The 25,246-nt window shown below is 38.2% G+C and overlaps 1 protein-coding gene across 5 annotated transcripts in view; it reads right to left on the minus strand.

The window, feature by feature from the left end:
* The window catches only part of ARHGAP42 (Rho GTPase activating protein 42), a 348,391-nt gene that overhangs the window by 143,807 nt on the left and 179,338 nt on the right, over window positions 1-25,246 (minus strand). For all 5 annotated transcript variants that reach the window (XM_086338908.1, XM_086338912.1, XM_086338910.1 and 2 more), the window contains one exon: window positions 8,417-8,488. In XM_086338908.1, the coding sequence (XP_086195034.1) occupies window positions 8,417-8,488 (72 nt within the window). The remainder of the gene's footprint in view (window positions 1-8,416; window positions 8,489-25,246) is intronic.

The following is a 25,246-nucleotide window of genomic DNA, read 5'->3' on the forward strand; positions in this document are numbered from 1 at the left end:
CAAAATCAGTTATTCTGTCACTCTATATAACAGAATCTACTGATAAAAGGTACAGTAAAGGGAATTGCAAGTAATTTCAAATCAACTATCAAATGGTTTCCAGTTTGCCAAGAAACTCAGTCCCAATACAGTCATTGCCAGAGAATATCTGTCTAAGAGAGAGACTCAGCTCAGTGGCCAGAAGCAGACATGAAAATCCTGACCATTCCCTGAAGGACCTGTTCAAAACAGGAGGAAAGTAAGGTGATCTAAGTCCATTGGGCACAAGCTCAGTTGCTTCAGAAGTGTCTTGACTTTTTGTGACCCCATGGACTGCAGCACTCCAGGCTTCCCTGTCCTTCACCATCTCCTGGAGCTTGTTCAAACTCATGTCCATTGAGTCGGTGATGCCATCCAACCATTCATCTTCTGTCGTCCTCTTCTCCTCCTGCCTTCAATCTTTCCCAGCATCAGGGTCTTTTGTAATGAGTTGGCTTCTTGCATCAGGTGGCCAAAGTAGTGGAGCTTCAGTTTCAGCATCAGCCCTTCCAATGAATATTCAGGACTGATTTCCTTTAGGATTGACTGGTTTGATCTCCTTGCAATCCAAAGGACTCTCAAGTCTTCTCCAACACCACAGTTTAAAAGCATCAGTTCTTCAATATTCAGCCATCTTTATGGTCCAAGTCACACATCTATACATGACTACAGGAAAAACCATAGATTTGACTAGATGCACCTATGTCGGAAAGTAATGTCTCTGCTTTTTAATATGCTGTCTAGGTTGGTCATAGCTTTTCTTCCAAGGAGTAAGCATCTTTTAATTTCATGGCTGCAGTCACCATCTGCAGTGATTTTGGAGACCAAGATAATCAGGTCTCTCAATATTTCCATTGTTTCCCCATCTATTCGCCATGAAGTGACACGACCAGATGCCATGATATTAGTTTTTGGAATGCAGAATGTTAAGCCAGCTTTTTCATTCTCCTCTTTCACTTTCATCAAGAGGCTCTTTAGTTCCTCTTCACCTTCTGCACCTCACCACTTCTAGGGTGGTGTCATCTGCATATGTGAGGTTATTTCTGTTTCTCCCAGAAATCTTGATTCCAGCTTGTGCTTCATTCAGCCTGGCATTTTGCATGATGTACTCTGCATGTAAGTTAAATAAGCAGGGTGACAATATACAGCCTTGACGTACTGCTTTCTCAATTTGGAACCATTCTGTTGCACCATGTCTGGTTCTACTGTTGCGTCTTGATCTGCCTATAGGTTTCTGAGGAGGCAGGTAAGGTGGTCTGGTATTCCCACATCTTTAAGAATTTTCCATAGTTTGTTGTGATCCACACAGTCAAAGGCTTTAGTGTAGTCAATGAAGCAGATGTTCTTCTGGAATTCTCTTGGTTTTTTCTATGATCCAACAGATGTTGGCAAATTGATCTCTGGTTCCTCTGCCTTTTTCTAAATCCAGCTTGAACATCTGGAAGTTCTCGGTTCATGTACTGTTGAAGTCTAGCTTGGAAAATTTTGAGAATTACTTTGCTAACGTATGAGATGACTGCAATTTTGTGGTAGTTTGAACATTCTTTGGTTGAACATTCTTTCACATTGCCTTTCTTTGCTATTTGATGCTTCTGAACTGTGGTGTTGGAGAAGACTCTTAAGAGTTCCTTGGACTGTAAGGAGATCAAACCAGTCAATTCTAAAGGAAATTAGCCTGGCATATTCATTGGTAGGACTGATGCTGAAGCTGAAGCTCCACTACTTTGGCCACCTGATGCCAAGAACTGACTCCCTGGAAAAGACCCAGATGATGGGAAAGATTGAAGGCAGGAGGAGAAGGGGATGACAGAGGATGAGATGGTTGGATGGCATCACCGACTCAATGGACATGAGTTTGAGCAGGCTCTGGGAGTTGGTGATTGACAGGGAAGCCTGGTTTGCTGCAGTCCATGGCATTGCAAAGAGTCGGACATGACTGAGCAACTGAACTGAACTGAACTTCTTTGGGATTGGAATGAAAACCGACCTTTCCCAGTCCTGTGGCCACTGCTGAGGTTTCCAAATTTGCTGGCATATTGAGTGCAGCACTTTCACAGCATCATCTTTTAGGATTTGAAATAGCTCTGCTGGAATCTGATCACCTCCACTAGCTTTTGTTAGTAGTGATGCTTCCTAAGGCCCACTTGACTTCACATTCCAGGATGTCTGGCTCTAGGTCAGTGATCACACCGTCATGATTATCTGGGTCATGAAGATCTTTTTTATGCAGTTCTTCTGTGTATTCTTGCCACCTCTCCTTAATATCTTCTGCTTCTGTTAGGTCCATACCATTTCTGTGCTTTATCAAGCCCATCTTTGCATGAAATGTTTCCTTTGTATCTCTAATTTTCTTGAAGAGATCTCTAGTCTTTCCCATTCTATTGCTTTCCTGTATTTCTTTGCACTGATCACTGAGACGGGTTTTCTTTACCTCTCCTTGCTCTTCTTTGGAACTTTGCATTCAGATGGGTATATCTTTCCTTTTCTCCTTTGCCTTTTGCTTCTCTTCTTTTCTCAGCTATTTGTAAGCTATTTGTAACCAAAATAATCCCATGGATCACAACGTTGTCTAACTCAATGGAACTATGAGCCACTGTGCAAGGCCATCCAAGATGGACGGGTCATGTTGGAGAGTTCTGACAAAACGTGTTCCACTGGAGAAGGGAATGGCAAACCATTTCAGGATTCTTGCCTTGAGGCCTTGAGAACCTCATAAAGAAGAGGCGTTGGAAATATTAAGAAGCCACGTGGGAAGTCGATTTAATTCCATAGTCTGATCCTATAAACAACTTCCTTTTGTTTTTTTAATTAATCTTTATTGGAGCACAGTTGGTTTACAATGTTGTGTTAGTTTCTGTTGTATAGCAAAGTGAATCAGTATATATCCATTCTTTTTAAGCTTGCTTTTCCCACACAGGTCATTACAGAGTACTGAATAGAGTTTCCTATGCTATACAGTAGGGTCTTATTAGTTACCTGTTCTACGTATGTACTGTGCTTAATCGCATAGTCATGTCGGACTCTTTGAGACCCCAATGGACTACAGCCCACTAGGCTCCTCTGTCCATGGGGATTCTCCAGGCAAGAATACTGGAGTGGGTCGCCATGCCCTCCTCCAGGGGATCTTCCCAACCCAGGGACTGAACCCAGGTCTCCCGTGTTACAAGCGGATTCTTTACCATCTGCACCCCCAGAGAAGTAGCGTGTATGTGTCAGTCCCAATCTCCCAATCCCCCATTGCCCCTCTGGCTTTCCCCTTTGGTAACCGTAAGTTCGTGTCACCTAGCTGAGTTACTCATCTAATTTAAAGTTTGGCTTCATAATGAGAATGATCCAAAAGATAATTCCGTGGAAGTCCAGTGCCCCCTGCAGTAGGAGAGTAGAGTCATAACCACTGGACCACTAGGGGATTCGCTTTTGGATTGTTCTTAACATGAGTTCAAGTACTTGGTATGCTTTAAATTAGATGCATAACTCAGCTTAGTGACAAATTCTTTTAAATTTGAAAGCATTTGTAATTCTCCTAGATTCCCTAAACCACTTGCGTATTTGAGACAACAAATTAGGAGGCAATCAGTTTCCACATGACGGAAATATTAAGGTTGTATAGTAATTAACTGTGACAGTTATCCACAGATATATTTTAGGCACCATATGCTAAAATTATTAACATGCCTTGTCATGTAATTAACAATGTTCAGAGGCAGAACCAATTCTTCTATGGACAAAACAAAGGGACAAGAATTATCCAATTCTACTAGTTTTCACTATGAAGTTAATGTAAAGAAAATCAAGTTCTATTTTTACATTACTAACATTATATCATTTATTTTTGTTTTAAAACCATGGAAGAATGTTCACATGATTTCCAGTAAAGTCTAAGTGAAAATGAAAACCAGTTTTAAAAACATTTCCCATAAAATGAAAATGTACCTTTTAACTTTAACGGGTAGTATTCCTCATGTCTCTTTTATCTAAAAAAACCAGCCCAAGTTAACTGCCTACTGTATGCTGGGGAATTTTTAAATCAAGGGAGATACATTAGTTAGGCTTGCTTCAAAGTGGTCATCTTTGGGCTTATTTGCAACATTTTTATCATTAAAATGTTTCACATTGAAACATTTATTTGCTAATGGTAGAGAAAAAAACAAAATTCACAAAAGAGTATTCTAAAGAGCAGCACGGAGGAATCAAAAGATCGATGGTCCGAGGGACTGAGCTCTGGTCCTTACTCTGCCCCCGACTACCTGCTCAGTCTGTTAATATGTGGAAAAATGAGCCAGACAGAGATTTCTCCCTACATGTGTCTTTGATTAAGAACTCAGGTATGAAGTTCTACCAATATTTTGGAGTCAGTTTGTGCAGGAACATGTGTGCAGATGTGACTTACAATTCATTCTCTCCGGGGGCAAGGAGAACACTTCCAATGCAATGAAATATATTCGTCAGTGTATACAAAAAATGTGAAAAAACGTTATCATGTGCTACAATAATGCTACCCTAGGTACATTCATATCATGGGAATTCTAGCTAGATTAATCGTTCTGAATACCTACTCTCCACTCATTTCTAGAATTTAAATCAGCAGTGTATCAGGAGGCAAATTAAAGAAACCCAACATTTACTTCTATACTCGGACGTGTGTAGTAAATAGGTGAGCCCTGCAATACAATTCCATTCTGTGTACACCCTCAGAATAAGAACCTCTAAAATAAATACACACTTGGCAAGTGTTTATGGATAATTCTTCTAATCTTTAGCTGTTCACAGGCAGGACCCATCTCCCCTGTCCTTCAGTTCAACAATCTCATCATTAATCTTTTCTAATGTCTCTCACAGATGCGGTGGTTTGTTTTGTTTTGCTTTATTTTTCTCAACAACTATAAGTCACTCAGGGCCTCACTTTCCACAGCAAAGGATCAGGTGTCTCAAAGCTCCATAAAAACACACTTCACACAGGGAATGTCTGTGGTCCATGGATTCTGTCCATTTCATCTAAACAGGACCATCTGCCCGTGAGGAAGGGCCAGCTGGACGCAGCATTTTCCACCAGCACCAACTGCGCATGTCCTGTTGTAAGGGCCCTCTCCTCTAGCTCCCTCACAGGCCTGAGCTCACTTGTGCGAAACCTCTACTGTCAAGACTGTGAAAAGCAGCTGAGTATCATTTGTAGAATTAACTTTATTTACCAAGTAAAAAGATAACTAAGTACAACAGGAAGTAAAGTGATAGAAAGAAATCGCCATCTTCAAGATTTTTATTCCTACCAAGATGCTTCTGCAATACCAGAAAAAAAAGATAATGACCTAAACAAATATTGTAGAAAACAATTCCTGCTTTCTATTCACTTTACTATACAAGGATTACTTAGAAGCCGAGAAACAATATAGTACTAAGAGCTATCAGGCAAATAAAATACACAAAATCAATACCACCAGGAGGCCCATTACAATCGCATTTTTGCTCAAGATGTCATCTGGATTTGATCATAAGTTTAACTTCCCAATGTGTAGGCAAGATTGTAGAATGTTGTGTGCTCCCAGCTGATCTGTTCAGCAACTGAGATACTTAAAAAACAAAATAAAATGAGTGTATTCGCTCATGCTACTACCCCTGTAGCAAACGTAAACAAATAAGAATTTATACAAATGTGAAATTTACTATTTTATATGGTCTCCAAACTTGCAATATTCTGTGCCAGAAAAAGAATTCTTCACAAAGCTTTTTAATATAAAAACATCACTGATGAAATGAAAGTGAAGTCGCTCAGTCATGTCTGACTCTTTGCGACCCCATGGACTGTAGCCCATCAGGCTCCTCTGTCCATGGGATTTTCCAGGCAAGAATATTGGAGTGGGTTGCCATTGCCTTCTCCAGGGGATCTCCCTCCCCCAGGGATTGAACCCGGGTCTCCCGCATTGCAGGCAGACGCTTTACTGTCTGAGCCACCAGGGAAGCCCACTGATGAAATGAAATATTATAAACCAAGACCTTGAAGGAAAATGGCTTGATTTCATACCCAGGGTCTGACTTTCCAGTTTGGGGATCTGGTGCATGCAGGTGACCTCACCATTTTCCTCACTGTAAAGCAGATGTAACTAACACCTGCACTCACCTCCCAGGTTGCTTGTGAGGCTTTAATCAGGTCACAGATTTAATAACTCAGTGAAAGCCCCTGCAGTCTGGATCTCAAGGAAGATCAGCTATTTCACGCTTGAAAAGACTCTTGCTTGCTCTAAGCCACCACATTCTTGTATTTTCTTCCTTCTTCTGCTTCTTCCTTCTTCTTCCTCCTGTCTTCTTCCTTCTCAGCCTCCTTCTCTGTCTTTGTTTCTTTCCAAACATCAAATGTTGAGAGTTCTCAGATCATCAAGAATTTAGGTCCTCTTCTTCCTCTCTTCTTTGCCTAAGGGCTCTAACCTACTCCCACGATTTTAATTACCATCTGGAGAATGATCCCAAACACATTTCCGATTCAGATCTGAACACATACCTGCCAAGTTACTGTCTCCACCTGGATGGTGTGGTGAGACCCTGGGTTCAGTCATCCTACCTCAAGGCCAAACTCCACATTTCTGCCATTCAAATGTAAACGCTGCCTACCTCAGTAAGCGGCTGGAAAAAAAAGCCCAGTTTTACAACACAGAATCCTGGGAGTTATCTGTGAAATGTCCTGTTGCTCACTTTTCAGTCTGTAACCCATTTCCTACTCTTTCCATTTTATGTCTGATATACTCTGCTGTCTCCACAGCTCCGTCCCCTTCTGAACCCACAGCCACTAGCGACTAACTCCCAAACTGGCTTCGCTCAAACAGTCCCCTCTCCTCCAGTCCAACTAGAGGGATGTTTTAAAGCGCAAGTATAATCACTCCTCTACCTACATTTCTTTACATGATCAGAGAATAAGAGTAAAACAGAATAAGGAGTAAACAATGAACCACTAATAAAGGTGTGCACATGTCCTCCATCCCCATGGTCCTCTATGTTCCAAACACATTAAAACATTTTACTATAAAATGCCAGGCTCTCTCTCTCTTCAAGGCCTTCATTCATATCCACCCTGTTCCCTCTTCCCCTCCCTGTATCTCCATTCCCAGCTGTTTCTTTCCTATCATTCAGCTCTCAATTTAACCAATACTTCCTCCAGAAGGCATTGCTTGGTTCTCTGGACAAGGTCAGTTCCATTAATTATATTCTCACAAGGCACTGTGCACTTCTGTTCCACAATCCTCAGTGCATTTGTAAACACACAAAAGATAATAAATGACACAAGTGCAGGGAGCTTGTCTGTCCTGTTTACAGTTGTATCCCTTAATCTTATCAAACACCATAAGTGGGCCAACAGAGATAGTGATAGATGTTTGCTGAATTAATTAACACAGAATGGTTCTGGTTTCGTTCTTGACTTGATAATGGCTCATAATTGGTGGGTAAGTGCACATAAAACTCTAATTCAAGGCAGACTGTGATAGCTTTTCACAGGAAATAAACATACAGATTACTTGATCCTCTAAGAAAAAAAATCAATTCTAGAAAGGAACAGACGTATAAGGAAAGACCCATGTAAAGGAAGGCTTTTTTCTGGTGCAGAGATATGAAATAAGCCATGGAGAGCTAGCAAGACTTCAACAAGTTAAGGGTAGGAAATACTCCAGGGAGGGGAAAAATTTCAGACAGAGGGAGAAGAATAGAAGGAGAAATATTTCTGCAGGAGAATGAAAACACTGCTCAAAGGAGAAAAGGGTTTGTCACTGATTGAATGGAAAACCAAAACAGAGAAAGGATGGGGGAATTATGACAGATGATGAATTCTGTTTTAGAAACTCAAATTTTAAGTCCTTACATGATGTTTAGAATGTAGATAAACATGGAACTAGGAAAGAAGTTGCAAGTCAATTTCAGAAATTATTAGGCTCAGAAATTTTAATTGATCCATAAGGAATTAACCATTAATGCAGAGGCATGACAAAGATGTCTAAAGTTATCCACAAACACATATTTTGATTAAGAATAAAAAATAGAAAAAATAAAAGCAATTTTATAATTACTGCCTCAATTTTCAACATACATACCTAATTTTTATTTTATATAGGTGTTAGTAATACTTACCATATTTTTACAATGATTTTACCCTCTTTAAAACTGCTAATGTCCTACCACTGTTGGTATGGGAGAAACTCACTTATGCTGACTTTTTCTCTATTCAGTAGGAGAATAATATCTTTCTTCTGTTTAAAAGAATTCCAGTCTTTGTAATAGGCTCTGTGCAAAAATTTTAAATGACGTACAGAATTTTTAAAAGGTCATTCTAATTTCAAAAATGTTAACATCTGAAATTACATCTATTATCTTTAATTATCAAGAGAATATATGAAGAATAATAAAATGTAACACTTACTTTTGCTGCACCTATTTGTTCTTTGCGAAATTTCTCAAGTGGTGCAATTAATACATCATTAGCATTTTGAATCTGAAATTAAAAATACAAATACATTAAATTCTGTATAATTCATGCAAGCAATATTGAAAAAAAAGATACCTCCCTTATTCCACTTACTTAAGTAAACAGTTTTTGTTCCCTTTTGCTTCTATAAATGAAATAAAAAATACCTCACACATGTCATATAGTCATTTTCTACTTTATAATTAAATTTTCACAAATTATTTCACTTGATCCTAGCAATAATGTGACTAATGTGAAAACAAGTATACATAGTGAGATCTTAAATATTTAAACTTCATATTCTAAAATTTAACTACACATCAGACATTAAATTTTAAGATACCTTTAATTATACTGGTTTAATGTAGTCAGTTCAAGCATCATTTGAAAATTGAGCCATATAAAAGCTTTCCATCTTGCCGCTAGAATATTATAATTGTACAGCTGCAAAATAAAATCAGGCTTATTTTTTCCCTATTTTATTAGATTCCTTACACTTGGGCTTTGCCTGCATATTCTCATAATATTTCCAACCACACTAAAACAGTAACTGATTTTATTTCAATCAATGGCGTTTTAGTCCAAGACTCCAAATTGGGTTTCACTTAAACTTTCAAACAGATAAATCTTTAAATCAATCTGTACGAATACTGTGAGGGGGTTCAAGCTGGGTCAGGGGCAGTGACTGGCTACAGAAGACATATGTCTAAGGAAAGCAACATGCTGGAAGGAAATCTTGATTTTTTAAAAAATCACTTTAAAAAGCATTAACATTAAACATAGGATCTTAAATGTTTTCACAACCAAAGGAAATAATAATGTTGCAAGATGGAGGTATTAGCTAATGTCATGGTATTAATCATTTTGCAATACATAAATGCATCAAACCAACATATTACACAATTTAAACTTATATAATGTCAATTATATACCAATAAAGTTGAGGGGGGGGAGGCAGCCCCAGTTAACAAAATTACCATTCATTCTACTGCTGTGATAATACTATGACCTATTACATAGTTAGAAAATGCTAAGATGAAGAGAAAAATCTATTTTTCTCATAAGTCACTATTTTAAAATAGGTTAAAGCATATACAGGAGCTCCTTATATTATTCTTATAATTTCAAATAAGTTTGACATTATATCACAATTTTAAAATTTCAATAAATGGGTTTTACTTTCAATTATTTTCACTAAACTGGTTATTCTCTAGTCAAGCTCTATTTCTTAAATTCCATAATCTAACACACAAAGACAGTATTCACAAAAATAAAAACTAAATAATGCTTTCCGTGATTCTGTCATTTTCCAATTTGTAGGAAAATCACATGACCTCTTGAAAAAAGTACCTAAAATCCTCCATTGTGAAAACATATAAAGTAGATCAATACTCAAAATCCTTCCCAAGACATTGACAGCCAGCACAGATACCTCTGCCATCCATCACCTACCTTCCTTTTTGTGAGCTCAGACAAGGCTTCATCAAGATACACTGGGCAGGCATTTTACTACAGAGAGATGACTGGGAACAGTAGCAAAGTAGCTGACTTTTAATTCTCACTCTCTAAATCCTCTTTGCCCTAGTGAAACTCCAAATACATTGAAACACACACATATATATTTCTCCAGATGTTACAGAGGTAATAAATAATGGATTCTGCCTTTAAAGTTCACATAAGGAAAGACAGTGTCATGGACACTTTAGTGTAACTTGGAAAAATAGCAACAATAAAGGCCAACAGTTACGAATGTTTGCTTTATGCTAGAAACCAGCATGACCTAATGTATTTAAAGTTAATGATCTTAAACAAAGAGATATTTCTCAAGTGGTGAAAACTCAAACAATCAGTCTGAATAACAAGATATGCAGCACAATTCTTAAGTACATGTATTTAAAATCAAGAATGGCTGACTTCAACACAGTTCCATAGCTTATGAACTGCTATTTAAACATTCTGATCTCCAGCTGTATCACCTAACAACTTGATTTTAAGGATGAAGATAATGAATGTAAAACACTTAGTTCAGTGCCTTACGTCCAGAAAGTACTCAAAATTTATAGTTTTTAATATCTCCAAATAAACATATATAACATATATCCGTCTGTAATGATATACCTGATACACTTCTATATCCAAATCTTCTACACTACCCTACTGGTTGAAGTATATCTATGTGCACATTATGAGAAGGTATTTTCTATGAACGTCACAAAAGACAGATGGCCTAGACATTCCCACATTCAATCACTAGGTGCTTACATATGTGCTAAGCACACTACTGAGCTATGTGGGGAAGAGAAAAAAACCAAGGCATGGGCTATACCTTCTAGAAAGTTGATGCCTACTTGTGAAAAGGGGGAAAAAAATATTCACTCAACAAGTATTTAATGTCATAAAGTTCTGCCAAAATTTTCGGAAAATTTTAGACACAACTGATCACAGTACATTGAGAATAGTTACATGATTAACTATGCAGAATCCATCACAAACACATCAGAATTTTGACAACAGAAAAGATCCATGCGAACTAAATAAGTCAAGGTAGTATTTGGATAGTGAACAGGAAGTATTGGATAGAGGTGAACAGGAAGTGGATATGAACTGGATACACCAAAGAGAAAAAATATCCTAGGAACAGGCATGACCATAAAAAAGGCAAGAGACAGAATTATGCAAATATGAGGTCAGGTGGGGTGGGGGAGTAGGGGAGTGCAGCATAGGGAAAAATAGAAGCATTTACTACCTGTTCCTTAACAGTCCATCCTGACTGTGAGTGCACCAACCAAGTTACAGACCTTCAGTTACCTTTTTAAAAATGGAAATGGCACAGTGAATATAAACTATGTTGAAAACTTTTGGCACACAGCAGGTTCCATGTGTTATTAGCTATTAATATTATCTAACTGGAGAAAAGTGTGTAATTACTATAAGGAAATTTAACTGCAATAAGGAAAGAATACCCATAATCTAAGCAAAGTAACCTGAATATGGAATCACTGCTGGTTTCTAAAAAGAGGATTAATGTAAAAACTTGTTCTAGGAAGTAATATGCAGGATACTTTGAGAATGAAGAGATTAAGGACAAGATATGCCAGGTAAATGGCTGGGAGAAGAACACAAGTTTGAAGAGACAACTAGGTCAGAGGCCTGTGGTGTTGACAGATGGGTAGCAGGGAACTGCAGAGGCAGAGGAATCAAAGGTGACATTAAGTTTTCAGCCTCAGGCACTGGAACTCCAGCAGAACTTTAAGAACTAGGGTAAATGAGGCAGGGAGTATGTCTGGTAGAGAAAGAATAATGACAATGAATTTCACTTTGGACCTATTACTTTTGATTCCATGAAAGATTCACGGAAATATCAGAGTATCCCACTTCAAAACATGGAACTAGTCAATACGAATGAAATGTTTTTAAATTGGGAAAGACCAGACAAAAGAGTGGATGGTGGATCCATGTGCTAAGACGCTAGCACTCACACTCATACTCAATAGTTCAAATCTCTGCCACAACTATTCTCTGGCTGTTACGTAAATATGGCCTGGGAATAAAACAAAATGTGAGAATATAAACTTGAGCCAAATGTGATAATTAACAATCACCCAGTGGGCAAGTATTACTTCCTATCTCTAGTTCGTCTATATTTCTTCATCTCTTTCTTTTGTTTTGGATTTGCTCAATTTTTTTCTTTCTTCCCCCTGCTCTCATTCTATTAATGTGAAACTTAGAGAATAAAAATATAAGTTCCAGAGGTACTAAACAGAAAAAAAAAAAAAAAAGAAGAAGGGGAAGAAAAACATCCAAAGGAGTGATAGAGATAACAAGAGATATGATTTGTTGAGTGTTTAATGTGTGCCAAGTACTATGCTAAGCCCTTCACAATATCTAGATTAAAGTTGATTTCATATGAATAATGAAGTTCAAAACCTAACAATCATCTGGAATATATTAAGAATGTGAATGCTGAAGTTAGACCCTGTTCCATTTTGAATCTCAGCACCTAACCTGCTAAGACTCAATGCCTTCATCTCTGTATCTCTTAAGAATTTCATAAAAATCAAAGGAAAAATACACATATTCAAAAAATTGCAAGCATAGATTCGGCATATGGCAGGCTTTCAATAAATGTTTGTTTCATCACAGAATTCACAATGTCAACTATTGAGTTCAGAGCCATCCTCAGCAGTCTGAGAATTTCCAAGATGATTTAAAAGGTAGTTATTCAAAAGGGAGAAATTGAAATCCAAATAAATTTAACAGAAACTTTTTCAGAGTACCCATCTGCAGTGGTAGATAATAGGAACCTACATTTTTCCATAAACCATAATAACATATGTGTGGCTTTACATCTGACATATGATGCTTCTCTTGTATGCAGTCAATGGGCTGCTGTTCACAATATGTGAATCTAAATTCAAGAGATCAAAATGGGAACGCCAGCACTCAAAGGGCGCAAAGTGGATTTACAACCCAACTGTCTGCTTCTGACTCTCGGCTTTGCACACCCCCCACGGGACAAATGCCTTTTATCCCAACACACTGGTCGATCACATGGATGAAATTCTCCAATTCTGATGTAATCCAAGTGTGAAGTAAAGAAGGTATTTAAAATTTAGGTAGGTTTAAAAGGGTTACTGTTACAACTGAATAATAATGGAAAATAACATACAAAATGCTAAGAAACCATAATTAAAAATCTGAATCTGGCGTACAACACTGGTGACTTTCTCAAGATTTAAAAAGCAATCTAGAGAAATGAAATTCTGGCTCACATGGAACTCTTTCTCCTCAAATTTACGCAGAGGGCTTGATAAAACTCCTTCCAAAAGGTAATACTAGAGGATGGGGCGGGGGGTAGGGCATGGAACCAAGTCACAGAGTTCAGGAGATAAACTTCCATAATATTTCTGGAATGTGTTACTTTGTATGACCTCATTAAGAGGCATTAGGAAAAATACAAATGCAATTTTAATGCTCTCTCTAGATATTGATAAGATAAATTTTTAAAAAGTTCGTATTTCAGTAATTAAGGGTTAACTATTTTATAATTTTTAACCATTATCTAAACCTTGGTTTTAAAAAACTTATTTTTGTAAGTACTGGTCCATTTTTAAATTCAAAAATAATCACAGCTATTTCACTTATTTTCTGCATCAGAGCAGCAAAGCTAATATTGGGTAATAAGACATTACAATACTACATTTACTGGGTAGACACACTTTGACTGTGGGTGTATTACATTAAACCAGGCAATTCAGCTTCCTGTTGCTTTTCTTTTGCTATTTCAAGTGATTCTAATAAACAGCCACAAGGGAGTGCTCATAAATCACTCAAAAGTAATGACTAGAAAATGTTTTTATGTGGTTAGAAGAAGCATTATCCAAACATGTTTGGGTTTTTTTCTCTCCAAGTACACATGAATTACAATTTTCTACAGACCATGAATTTTCAAGAGCTATCCTATAGGAATGTTCAATGCTTGTTTTCCACTGCAGAGACCCTTACCATAACTTGTCTGTCCAAGGAAGTGAGTAGTGATGGAATAAAACAAATCTGAAAAGTAATTCTTCTTACACTTTTACTTTCTCTTCCCTTTGAGGTCTTGGTTAAACTTGACTGTTGTTGGTACCAGTCACAGCTCATCACAAATCAATTGTTACAGTATCCCACCAGGATGTAAGATAATTCTCTATCTCTAAAAGCTCTAAAAGACTCCAGGTTTTAAAGAGATTGGGGCTTCCCTGGTGGCTCAGATGGTAAACAATCAGCCTGCCATGCAGAAGACCTGAGTTCAGTCCCTGGGTTGGGAAGATCCCTTAGAGAAGGAAATGGCAATCCACTCCAGTATTCTTACCTAGAGAATTCCATGGACAGAGGAGCATGGCAGGCTATGGTCCATGGTGTTGCAAAGAGTGGGACGTGACTGAACAACTAATACTTTTGAAGAGATTTAATGATTTTCTGCTATCAAAGCAACTGTTTGAGAAGGCTACAAAGAACTAGCTATTTATAGAAATAAAGCATGGATGATGTAGCTCACTACAAAAACAATTTCCTGTTGAGATGGCTATTATAATCAATCCACACAAAGTGAAAATATCACGAAGGTATGTATATTGAGTAGACTGAAAACGATCAATGTGGAAGACACCTATAAACAGGCTGAGGTAAGACTGGCTCATTGTCTCACTGGTATTTATAACTGGGGAAGTGAGATCAGAGTCCTTGGGATTACAAGCAAGTATCTCTTCGCTGCCTGTCCCAACCCCTTATCCTATTCCCACCCGCCCTTTTGGATAAAGCTATGGCAGGTGGTCTTGGGATAGCCTGAGTTTCACTCCTAGATACTAGTAAAGTTAGCTCTCCACAACCTCACAAGAGGCATTCCTCTAAGTCAGTAAACCCACAGTTTTTCTAATTGTCATGTGCAGCATGCTCAGACAAGCTATGTGACCCCACGGATTGTAGCCCACCAGCCTCCTCTGTCCATGGGATTTTTCTGAGCAAGCATACTGGAGCGGGTTGCCATTTCCTTCTCCAGGTGATCTTCCAGACCCAGGGATCGAACCCACATCTCCTGTGTCTCCTGCATTGGCAGGCAGGTTCTTTACCAAGTAAATTAGAACTCAAAACCCAAATCTCACAGAAAGAGCAGAGGACACACATATGAACAAGACCTTCATATAATAAGTAATATGAAGTAAAAACTAAATGCATTTTACTTTCTATCCTTTAATGTGAATAGCAACGTACTCTGAAAAATCATGCCTTTATCTTTTAAAAACATGTAAGGTTATCTGGCCACCACAATAATCCATTACATTTTTACTTGAATGTCACTTATTACTTCAATATTGGATGTTTTGATTCTACTTATTAAGTCAGTGTTCTATGATGAATCCTATTTCATTGGACTTCATCTATTTAGATCCAACTCACTTATATTTAATATTAGTTTCACCTTTACTTCTACCAGTAATAATACTTATAGGAATATATTTAGAAAAAGAAATTTAAGTTTTTGGAGAATGATGCTATAGGAATCTCATTTTTTACTTCAGAAGATAAGTAGACATATACTCTCTAGGAAAGTGCATAGGTTTGTATTTAATTCTTGAATTATCCCATGAAAACTGTGTGATTTTGGTCAAATTATTCAAACACTCCATGTCTGTTTCCTTTATCTAAAGATGAAAATATGCCTTTATCTCATAGCCTGTTTACTAATATTTTTATATTTTATATATAATGATCATAAGAGTCTATTAATACAAAGTTGTACTTGCTTCTTAACTAAATTCATCTTTTTTGAGTAGGTCAACTGTAAAACAATAATATTTTTTTAAAATGACTTAGGAATTTGTTACTGCAGTTTCATATATTAATAAAAGAGTGAAATCTCACCAGCAGGTATTGAATGCCAAGACTTCTTAAACGGAACACAGTGGCTAGTAGCCTAAGCAGTCCTCCCTGCTTCTACAGCTTATGACTGTCCTGAATATAACTCAAAGTAAAGTTAGCTATTTTTTAATAAAAAACCATCTATACTCATAAGACGAGGGAGCAGAAAAGCATTCATCCAAGAAGAAATTGACCATTTTCATAGTGTAGCTGAGAAAGTGGAAGAGAGGGGTAAATTGCAAAATTCCATAGAATTCACTGTGATCTAATAGTGTCATAACTCTAGGTTGTACCAAATGAAATTCTCTGAATATTGAGTTATTTGGACTAGAAAGGTAAGTTATTTTTCTCAGATTTTTTTGTTGCTCTTAAACTACTTTTGCTTTATTCTTTCTTATCCAGCAATCTCTAACGGTAGATTAAACCAAAGATACTTTTAAAGATTTCAAGCATTGTAGAAAAAATCTGTAAAAAGGTCTAACCATAACATATGCCTCCTCACAAACTTGTGTCTACTTATTGCCATCCTGATTACTACATTTATAACTATCATGTGAAAGTCACTCAGTGGTGCCTGACTCTTTGCAACTCCATGGACTATACAGTCCATGGGATTCTCCAGGCCAGAATACTGGAGTGGGTAGCCTTTCCCTTCTCCAGGGGATCTTCCTGACCCATGACTCAAACTGGTGTCTCCTGCATTGCAGGCGGGTTCTTTACCAACTGAGCTATCAGGGAAGCCCATAGTGAAGGCTTAAAAAAAACAGCAAAAAAGGTCAAAACTATACTTCAACTTTAAATAACAGATATATGAAGGATCCAATTAAAACTGACATCTTAAAAATTACTTAAAACAATTACTCCAAACATCCTGCACATATGCTCATTGTAACAAATACTTCCCTTTTGATTTTGACCAAAAAGTATGCACTTAAGAAAACACTCCTGTAGATAATGGCTGCATTACCTCAAAGGTCATATAAGGAAAATGTTGACGTTAAACTTACCTTTGAGAACACAGTCTCCAAATAATGTAGGAAATACTGCCACCTCGGTTGTTACAAGGTATTAAATAACTGCTCTGCACTCCCCACTAGGTGAAAACATTATGAACAGAAACTGGTGGAGTTACTTCTGCAGTCCTCTACATTTAGCCATTCTCAGGAAACCCCATCGTCCCCTGAATTTGTGTACCTCTAGTGGCATTGCTATTAAATTTCTATGATGCTCTCATGTTTCTCAACCCTATAGGAGATGACCAAAGATTTTCCTGTAACACAGCTTTCCCGTGTATATCAGTGTCCTCCTGCTGATGGAAACATACCTCTGCCCCTCTCCCCCATTTTAAAAATCAGAAACTCCGTATATCCTGAGCTGAGCCAATCATAGTCCCAAGGAAGATTTTTTTTTTTCCAGGTTTTATCCCAGAGTTTAGAGGAGTCAAAGTGGCTTCAAGTGAGGGGTAGGAAGGAAGGAGCCTCAACAAATTGATAATTTATGTAACTCCATGTTTATCACCTCCTCCTCTTTTAATGCTACTTCTTCTTGTTAATTTTCCTCTACCCTTCTAGGTCAGTTCAGTTCAGTTCAGTTGCTCGGTCGTGTCCGACTCTTTGCGACCCCATGAATCGCACAGCACACCAGGCCTCCCTGTCCACCACCAACTCCCGGACTTCACCCAGACTCACGTCCATTGAGTCAGTGATGCCATCCAGCCATCTCATCCTCTGCTGTCCCCTTCTCCTCCTGCCCCCAATCCCTCCCAGCATCAGTCTTTTCCAATGAGTCAACTCTTCGCATGAGGTGCCAAAGTACTGGAGTTTCAGCTTGAGCATCATTCCTTCCAAAGAAATCCCAAGGCTGATCTCCTTCAGAATGGACTGGTTGGATCTCCTTGCAGTCCAAGGGACTCTCAAGAGTCTTCTCCAACACCACAGTTCAAAAGCATCATTTCTTCGGTGCTCAGCCTTCTTCACAGTCCAACTCTCACATTCGTACATGACCACAGGAAAAACCACAGCCTTGACTAGATGGACCTTTGTAGGCAAAGTAATGTCTCTGCTTTTCAATATGCTATCTAGGTTGGTCATAACTTTTCTTCCAAGGAGTAAGCGTCTTTTAATTTCATGGCCGCAGTCACCATCTGCAGTGATTGTGGAGCCCCCAAAAATAAAGTCTCACACTGTTTCCACTGTTTCCCCATCTATTTCCCATGAAGTGATGGGACCGGATGCCATGATCTTCGTTTTCTGAATGTTGAGCTTTAAGCCAACTTTTTCACTCTCCTCTTTCACTTTCATCAAGAGGCTTCTTAGTTCCTCTTCACTTTCTGCCATAAGGGTGGTGTCATCTGCATATCTGAGGTTATTGATATTTCTCCCAGCAATCTTGATTCCAGCTTGTGCTTCTTCCAGCCCAGCATTTCTCATGATGTACTCTGCATATAAGTTAAATAAGCAGGGTGACAATATACAGCCTTGATGAACTCCTTTTCCTATTTGGAACCAGTCTGTTGTTCTATGTCCAGTTCTAACTGTTGCTTCCTGACCTGCATATAGGTTTCTCAAGAGGCAGGTCAGGTGGTCTGGTATTCCCATCTCTTTCTGAAAGAGATGGGAATACCCTTCTAGGTAGTCCCTACTAAAAACATCTTTCGAGAGAGAAATTAGAATCATGTGTTTTTTTTAAAGGCGTGTTTGTGAATTTAAGGAAAATCCCAATAGAAGTTTATAAAAATTTATAAAAGAAATGAAAATTCATTAAACAAATTCACAGTTAATTTATGGCAGTTATATTTTAGTTGCTGGATCTTAATGTATTTTAATCATAATTGCTCCGTATTTATGTAATGGGAGACTGTTAGAGCCTTAAGAAAGATTTAAGATATCCTAATGTATATGCAATTTCTTAAATTTCTTATTGCAGCCTTTGCAATAACAGGAGGGCTGGAAGAGAAGAGAAGGCCAGGACAGAGGACAGAGGGAGGAAGGAGTTTTTCTCTGGACAGAGATTCATCTAGACAAAGCCGAGAATGACCTAGCTTGAACAAGGAACAACTGAGCAAGCTTAGGAAGGTGGGTGGTGGGCGAGTGCTGTGCTGGGCGGGGGCACTGGGAAGGCTCACAGTGGCTCGCGGGGTCCATTATGAGGCATCTTTTCCTAGCCTACATTCAGCAACTTGGGCCAAATTCAGCTGAGGTAAAGATTTCTATACCTGGAAATAGGCCAGCATTACACATCAGGGTTATATACACACGCACACACACACCGCTCCCTAAGAGTTGGCAGTTTAGTTTTTACCACACTTCACTGCTTCAGAGCTAAACGTGTATTGGGAAGGCACTAATATTAAACCATAAACAACGGTAAAGAATGCTAACTATACAAGATTCCTTTTATCTAGTTATTAAAGCATCTCTTTGAAACATATATCTGTGGGCTTAAAACAGTACCATCTTAGTATGTCTTTCTCAATACCTTAAAGTTTGAACTCATTTGTACTTCCTTACACTTAAACTTACTTTCACACAAAACAAGGATTTTGTATTTCCTGGCTTCCATAGTGACAGAAAGTTTCTGTAGTGCCCATTTAATCGATTTTGAAGCTAAACCTGGACACTGCAGGCTAATCACAAGATGTTGGCTCTAAACATCTCGTGCTAGGAAGAACGACAGCATTCATGATGCAGGTTATTCATACATCTATCTTTCCGGCCCTGTAAAGGTAGAGATAATGTCTTATTGATTTTTGAATAGTCATTGCCTAGCAAAGTGCTTTTGCCATAGTGGAAATTCAACACACTACTGCTAAATTAGTAAAGTTATTTACAGTAGCCATAATTGGTACCTGCAATGAATTACTGTAACAAACACTGTTCCTCATAATATTACTGTGGATGACAACCTACCTATAGGAAACTAAGTATTTCTGAAAATAAGAAAAGTATTTATAAAATATACTTTTTATATATGCTGTATAACATAGGTAGCAATCTATAACTATACAGATAGCAATCTGAAACTAAGCTAATCAATATTATCTTTAGAAAAAAATTCAGTCACACACAAAAAAACAAATAACCATTAATTTACAATGACTTCTACTACATTCACACAAGTTCTTCACTTATAAATCAGTTTTGCAAAAAAGTAAAGCAATATTATGCTTCAAGTCAAAATGCCACAGAGGGAAGATTATCATCATGCAAACTGCCATAGTGGGTTAAAATGAAAAGAGCAATAACTCCTCGAAATAAGAAATGCAAACCACCATCCAAATACTTCCTACTCCTCCATCCTTAAGGTTGGTTACACTGTTCTGATGAACTGAAAACGTGAGAAGGAAAATCACATGGCTCTGTTAGATTTTAGCTGGAAACCAGAACAGGGCTTTGAGCAGGGGAATCAGGGAACACAGGCTGCAAGCATGGAGGAGAAAAGCAAACAGGTCAGAACCGTCAGACAAAAGTTGGGAAAATGCATTCTATAGTACACACGTACAGCAGTTCGGCAACACTGACTGTGGGCCAAGGGAGTTCTCCTTCAGTCCTCACGACAGCTCCCTAAAGAAAGTACTATTATTATTCCCATTTTGTAGTTAAGGAAACTGAGATCCAGAGACACTAAGTAACTCAGTAAAGTCACAGATAGCTGGTAGGTGGCAGGAGCACACCATGAACCCAAGTTAGTCTAACGATATATACCACATTGCACAGTCTCAGACAATAAGAATACACTACATGACCAAAAGTAAGTCTTGCCCCCAAACAAAGTTATATGAAATATGAGTAAGGCTATCACTAAACAAAGGAAAACTTGAAAAAAGGGCTATAGCATTAGAGCGATGAGATGATTATTTTTCTATTTACTAATTTATAAATTCTGAAATGTAGATACATTATTTTCCCTATTCCAGATCTTTTTTGGAAAATGATACACACTTTCTATTGCATCCCCAAACAATTTCATTGTTGCACTGATGTCATATTTAAGTGTGTGATAAAAGGTAAAGCTAAGTTGAATAATAAAGATTTTCTTGGCTCTTGAAATGCTAAGTTATGGGTTCAGGATGGGAAACACATGTACACCCATGGTGGATTCATGTCAATGTATGGCAAAACCAATACAATATTGTAAAGTAATTAGCTTCCAATTAAAATAAATAAATTTATATTAAAAAAAGAAATGCGAAGTTATAATAATGTAATGGTGAGATAAGAAACAGCATAGACACAGGGAAAATTAAGAAGAGATTATTGCAATTATTAACTTAAAATCAGAGCATTACTCCCACATAATTCTACCCAACTAAAGTTTAGGAAATGAAAAAAAAGGAGTATTCATTCAGAAACATAACCACAATAGTATGCCTTTTCCTAGTTCACTTTCCCTGGTACACTTACTTGGGATGTTTATGTCACATACTATCTTGATATAAATAAATACAGGAAACATTGTAACTGGGACTTGTACAGTTCAGGAAAAAAACAGCACCAGAAGCTCATACACACCCAGTATATCTTCCCTATAAACTACTACTATAGCAACTGCTTGTATGTGAATATTTTAAGGATCTCTGGGGACTAGGAGAAAAGAAGATAATCTTTTGAAATAAATAATTCCTTAATTGAATAAACCAACAAACCAAATCACAGTGTTGTTAAAAATAAAACTGGAAAAAAAATGGCTTAAAAGAGAAATCTTCAGAGCTTTAATACAGACTTACAGAAGTCCATGAGTACCCAAAAGTTATCTAAGTCCTACAATTTAGCAAGCAAGAGATATGATTTATTTTGCAAACATTTTCTTTTAAACTTTCCCAGGCATCTGAGCACAGGCTCTTAGTCATAGCTAAGAATTACTTCTCAAATAAGTTCCATATGTTACAACTCTCGTTCCTGGTCTTTTCCAAACCCAGATCTGGTCATAAACTATGAGCTAGTTTACCACACTGTACAGCTGTCAGAAACTTTTCTTACCCAATGAAGTAAAGAACCTCACTCAGCCTTTTCTGTGAGGTCTTATATCATGTGAAATATGAGGGATATGTCAATACTAGAGAAAGTCTTCTTTACAACACACGACAAACATAAAAATACAATACGCTTTTCCTTATCTGTGCAAAGGAAGTCCCAATAGAAAATACAATCATTTAATAAATCATTAACATCTGACCTCTTTGGGGTTTACCCTCAGGCTATGGCTTGAATTACATTCAGTTCATATAACTGGGTCAAAGGATGTTAAGATTCTTTTCCAGAAAATCAAGCTTGAAACTACTTCCCTTGCTGACAGCAGCAGACAGCCTGAGACATGTATCTCTCATGTATCCTTTAAACCTCAGCCCAAGTGTCACCTCCTAGGTAAGCTTTCCCTAATATTCCCAAGTGTAAGGTGTTTTGTTTTATTGAAGTATAGTTGATTTATAATGTTGTGGTAGTTTCAAGCGTACAGCAGAGTGATTCAATTATACCCACACATACACATATAGACACACACATTCTTTTACACATTCTTTCCCCTTATAGGTTATTACAAAATACTGAGTTAGTTCCCTGTGCTATACAGTAGAACCTTGTTGGTTATCTATTGTGTGTGTGTGTGTGTGTGTGTGTGTGTGTGTATGAGTATGTATGTGTTAATCTCAAGCGCCTAATTTACACCCCCCCTTTCCATTTTGGTAACCAGAAGTTTGTTTTCTAAATCTGTGGGTCTATTTCTGTTTTGTAATAAGTTTGTTTGTACTATTTTTTAGATTCCACATATAAGCAATATCATACGGGATTGGTCTGTGTCTGGCTTACTTCACTTGGTATTAAAATCTCTAGGTCCATCCATGTTGCAGCAAATGGCATTATTTCATTCTTTTTTATGCCTGAATAACATTCCACTGTGGACTTTAAGGACCTTTCTCCAACTCCTGGAGGACTGTGATCCTACACTGTCTCAGCAGATCACAGAACACTGCAGGCCACCCTGCACCAGTCTGTCTTTTCCACCAAATTATGAGTATTTCTGAGAAAATGCCTGTGCCTCCAGCTTTCACTTGTGTATCCTCCACATCCCAGAGTAGCATCTGAGGCATACTGTCACAGGCCAAAAATGTATCTTGGTACAAGCGCATTGGCTGCAATCAGGGCTGGGGGAGCAGGTGGGGAAGGGAAGCGGAAGTCAGCAAATAAAAAATGCCAAGATCAAACTGAAGTAAGATGAACAATCCTGGACTTCGCATTCATACAAACTGTTATTTTCCTATTTATAGACTAGTTTTGATCTGAAATAATATTTTATGCATTCATATACTAGTTGAGTGTGAACTAGTGACACTCCTGAAGAAGCAGAAAATGGAAGCAAATAGAAATCAGTATTAAAGATCCCCCACCCTTGTCTCTTTGGGGAGAAGGAGGATTTTAACAGATATGAAGGTAGCCCACCTTCTACTTGGACTGCAAGGAGATCAAACCAGTCAATCTTAAAGGAAATCAATTCTGAATATTCATTGGAAGGACTGATGCTGAAGCTGAAGTCCAATACTTTGGCTACCTGATGCGAAGAACTGATTCATTGGAAAAGACCCTGATGCTGGGAAGGGCTTCCCTGGTGGCTCAGCTGGTAAAGAATTCGCCTGCAATGTGGGAGACCTGGGTTTGATTCCTGGGTTGGGAAGATCCCCTGGAGAAAGGAAAGCCTACTCACTCCAGTATTCTGTCCTGGAGAATTCCACGGACTGTATAGTCCATGGGGTCACAGAGTAGGATGTAACTGAGCAACTTTCACTTCACTGATGCTGGGAAAGATTGAAGGTGGGAGGAGAAGGGGACGACAGAGGATGAGATGGTTGGATGGCATCACCAATTGATGAGTTTGAGTAAAACCTGGGAGATGGAGAAGGGCAGGGAAGCCTGGAGTGCTGCAGTCCATGGGGTCACAAGAGTCAGACACGACTGAGCGACTGAATAACAACAATCTTCTACTTGGGCACACCAGGGTATAGATTTTCACTATATATACAAACAGAAGTTAATTACAACAATACATTTTCATTTCTACCTTTAAAGGTGAATGGATAAAATTAACTTCTGTAATTTATCCTGATTCTTTTCTCTAGCTACCATTTGGAAAGAAGTCTTGAGTAAGTTCTGGGGATACGGGAGGGAGAGCAGGCAAGCTGGATGCTCTTTGGCAAGCCAAGCGCCTTAAATGTTTATTAGGGATGAATAAGCAATGCCTTCTGTCTTATCGTTGGAAGATGCCTTGCTACCCTGTGCCAAAACTTCAATTAGGCTTATAAACACCCTGGAAAGAATGAGGAATGAAACACAGAGCTTCTTGTGGACTTTGAACTTACCAGCAAGGAAGCATACTATCTACATTCAGAAGGCACTAAATTACATTACTGTATTACAGCTAGAGCATTTATCTAGGACAAAAGGCAAAAAACAAGGGCACACTTGCGTCAAGTTGTGAAGTGGGTAAAACTTGTTGTCAGAAACTTGTGCTTCTTCAGTTGCCACCAGAGGCTTTATTTGGCCTTTATTCCAGCGTGTTTACTCAGACCATGCATCAGCATCTCCTTTCTCTCACACTGGAGCCCCTCACCAAAGATTACACCTCCCAGGGAATCTAAGTTCTAAATATTTCCAACCATTACCACACTCATTGGCCCATCAATAAAGTCTTATTACTTCTCTGGCTTCTTTCATTAAGACTTTGCTCCATGCTTCCTAACAACCAGTAAATCTTGCTCACTGACAAGTGCTAATCTTCGTGTGAAAGCCATCAGCCCTTGGGAAACATAAGACAGTATGACAACCCAGGGGTGGGGATTTCAGTGCCATGCATGGTCCTCTGAGAACCGGACTTAGGAAAAAATAGTTGCCTGCTATATCTACATGTGTGGCAAAATGTGAATGGCTTCTTGTTTGAAAGAAGGACAACTTAATTGCAGGCTAGGCTCATTTCAAGATAGCATGGTAACAATGCTTTTCCTTCTTGGCTTAGATATATATAGATGATAGTGAATATAGGATTAATAGGCCATTTCAATGATGTTTCTTGTCTACCCAGAAGCAACACAACATATAAATTATTCTTCGTAACGTTGCAAGTGAGAACTTAAAATTAACTACAAATGAACTGTTTGTAAACCAAACCTAGAAGTTTTTGAAAATTTAGTTTAAAATACAATCACGGACTTCCCTGGTGGTCCACTGTTAACAACCTGCCTTCCCACGTAGGGGACGTGGGTTTGATCCCTGGTGGAGGAAATAAGACCCCACAGGCCACAGAGCACAGAGTCCACACGCCACAAGTAGAGCGCCCGTGTACCACAACTAGGGAGGAGGAGCCTGTGCACTGCTGCAAAGATTCCACGTGCTACAATTG

This window comes from Bos grunniens, chromosome 15 (genome assembly GCF_055505025.1).
Source record: "Bos grunniens cultivar Pamir isolate PY7600 chromosome 15, Bosgru_T2T1.0, whole genome shotgun sequence".
NCBI classification, from domain to species: domain Eukaryota; kingdom Metazoa; phylum Chordata; class Mammalia; order Artiodactyla; family Bovidae; genus Bos; species Bos grunniens.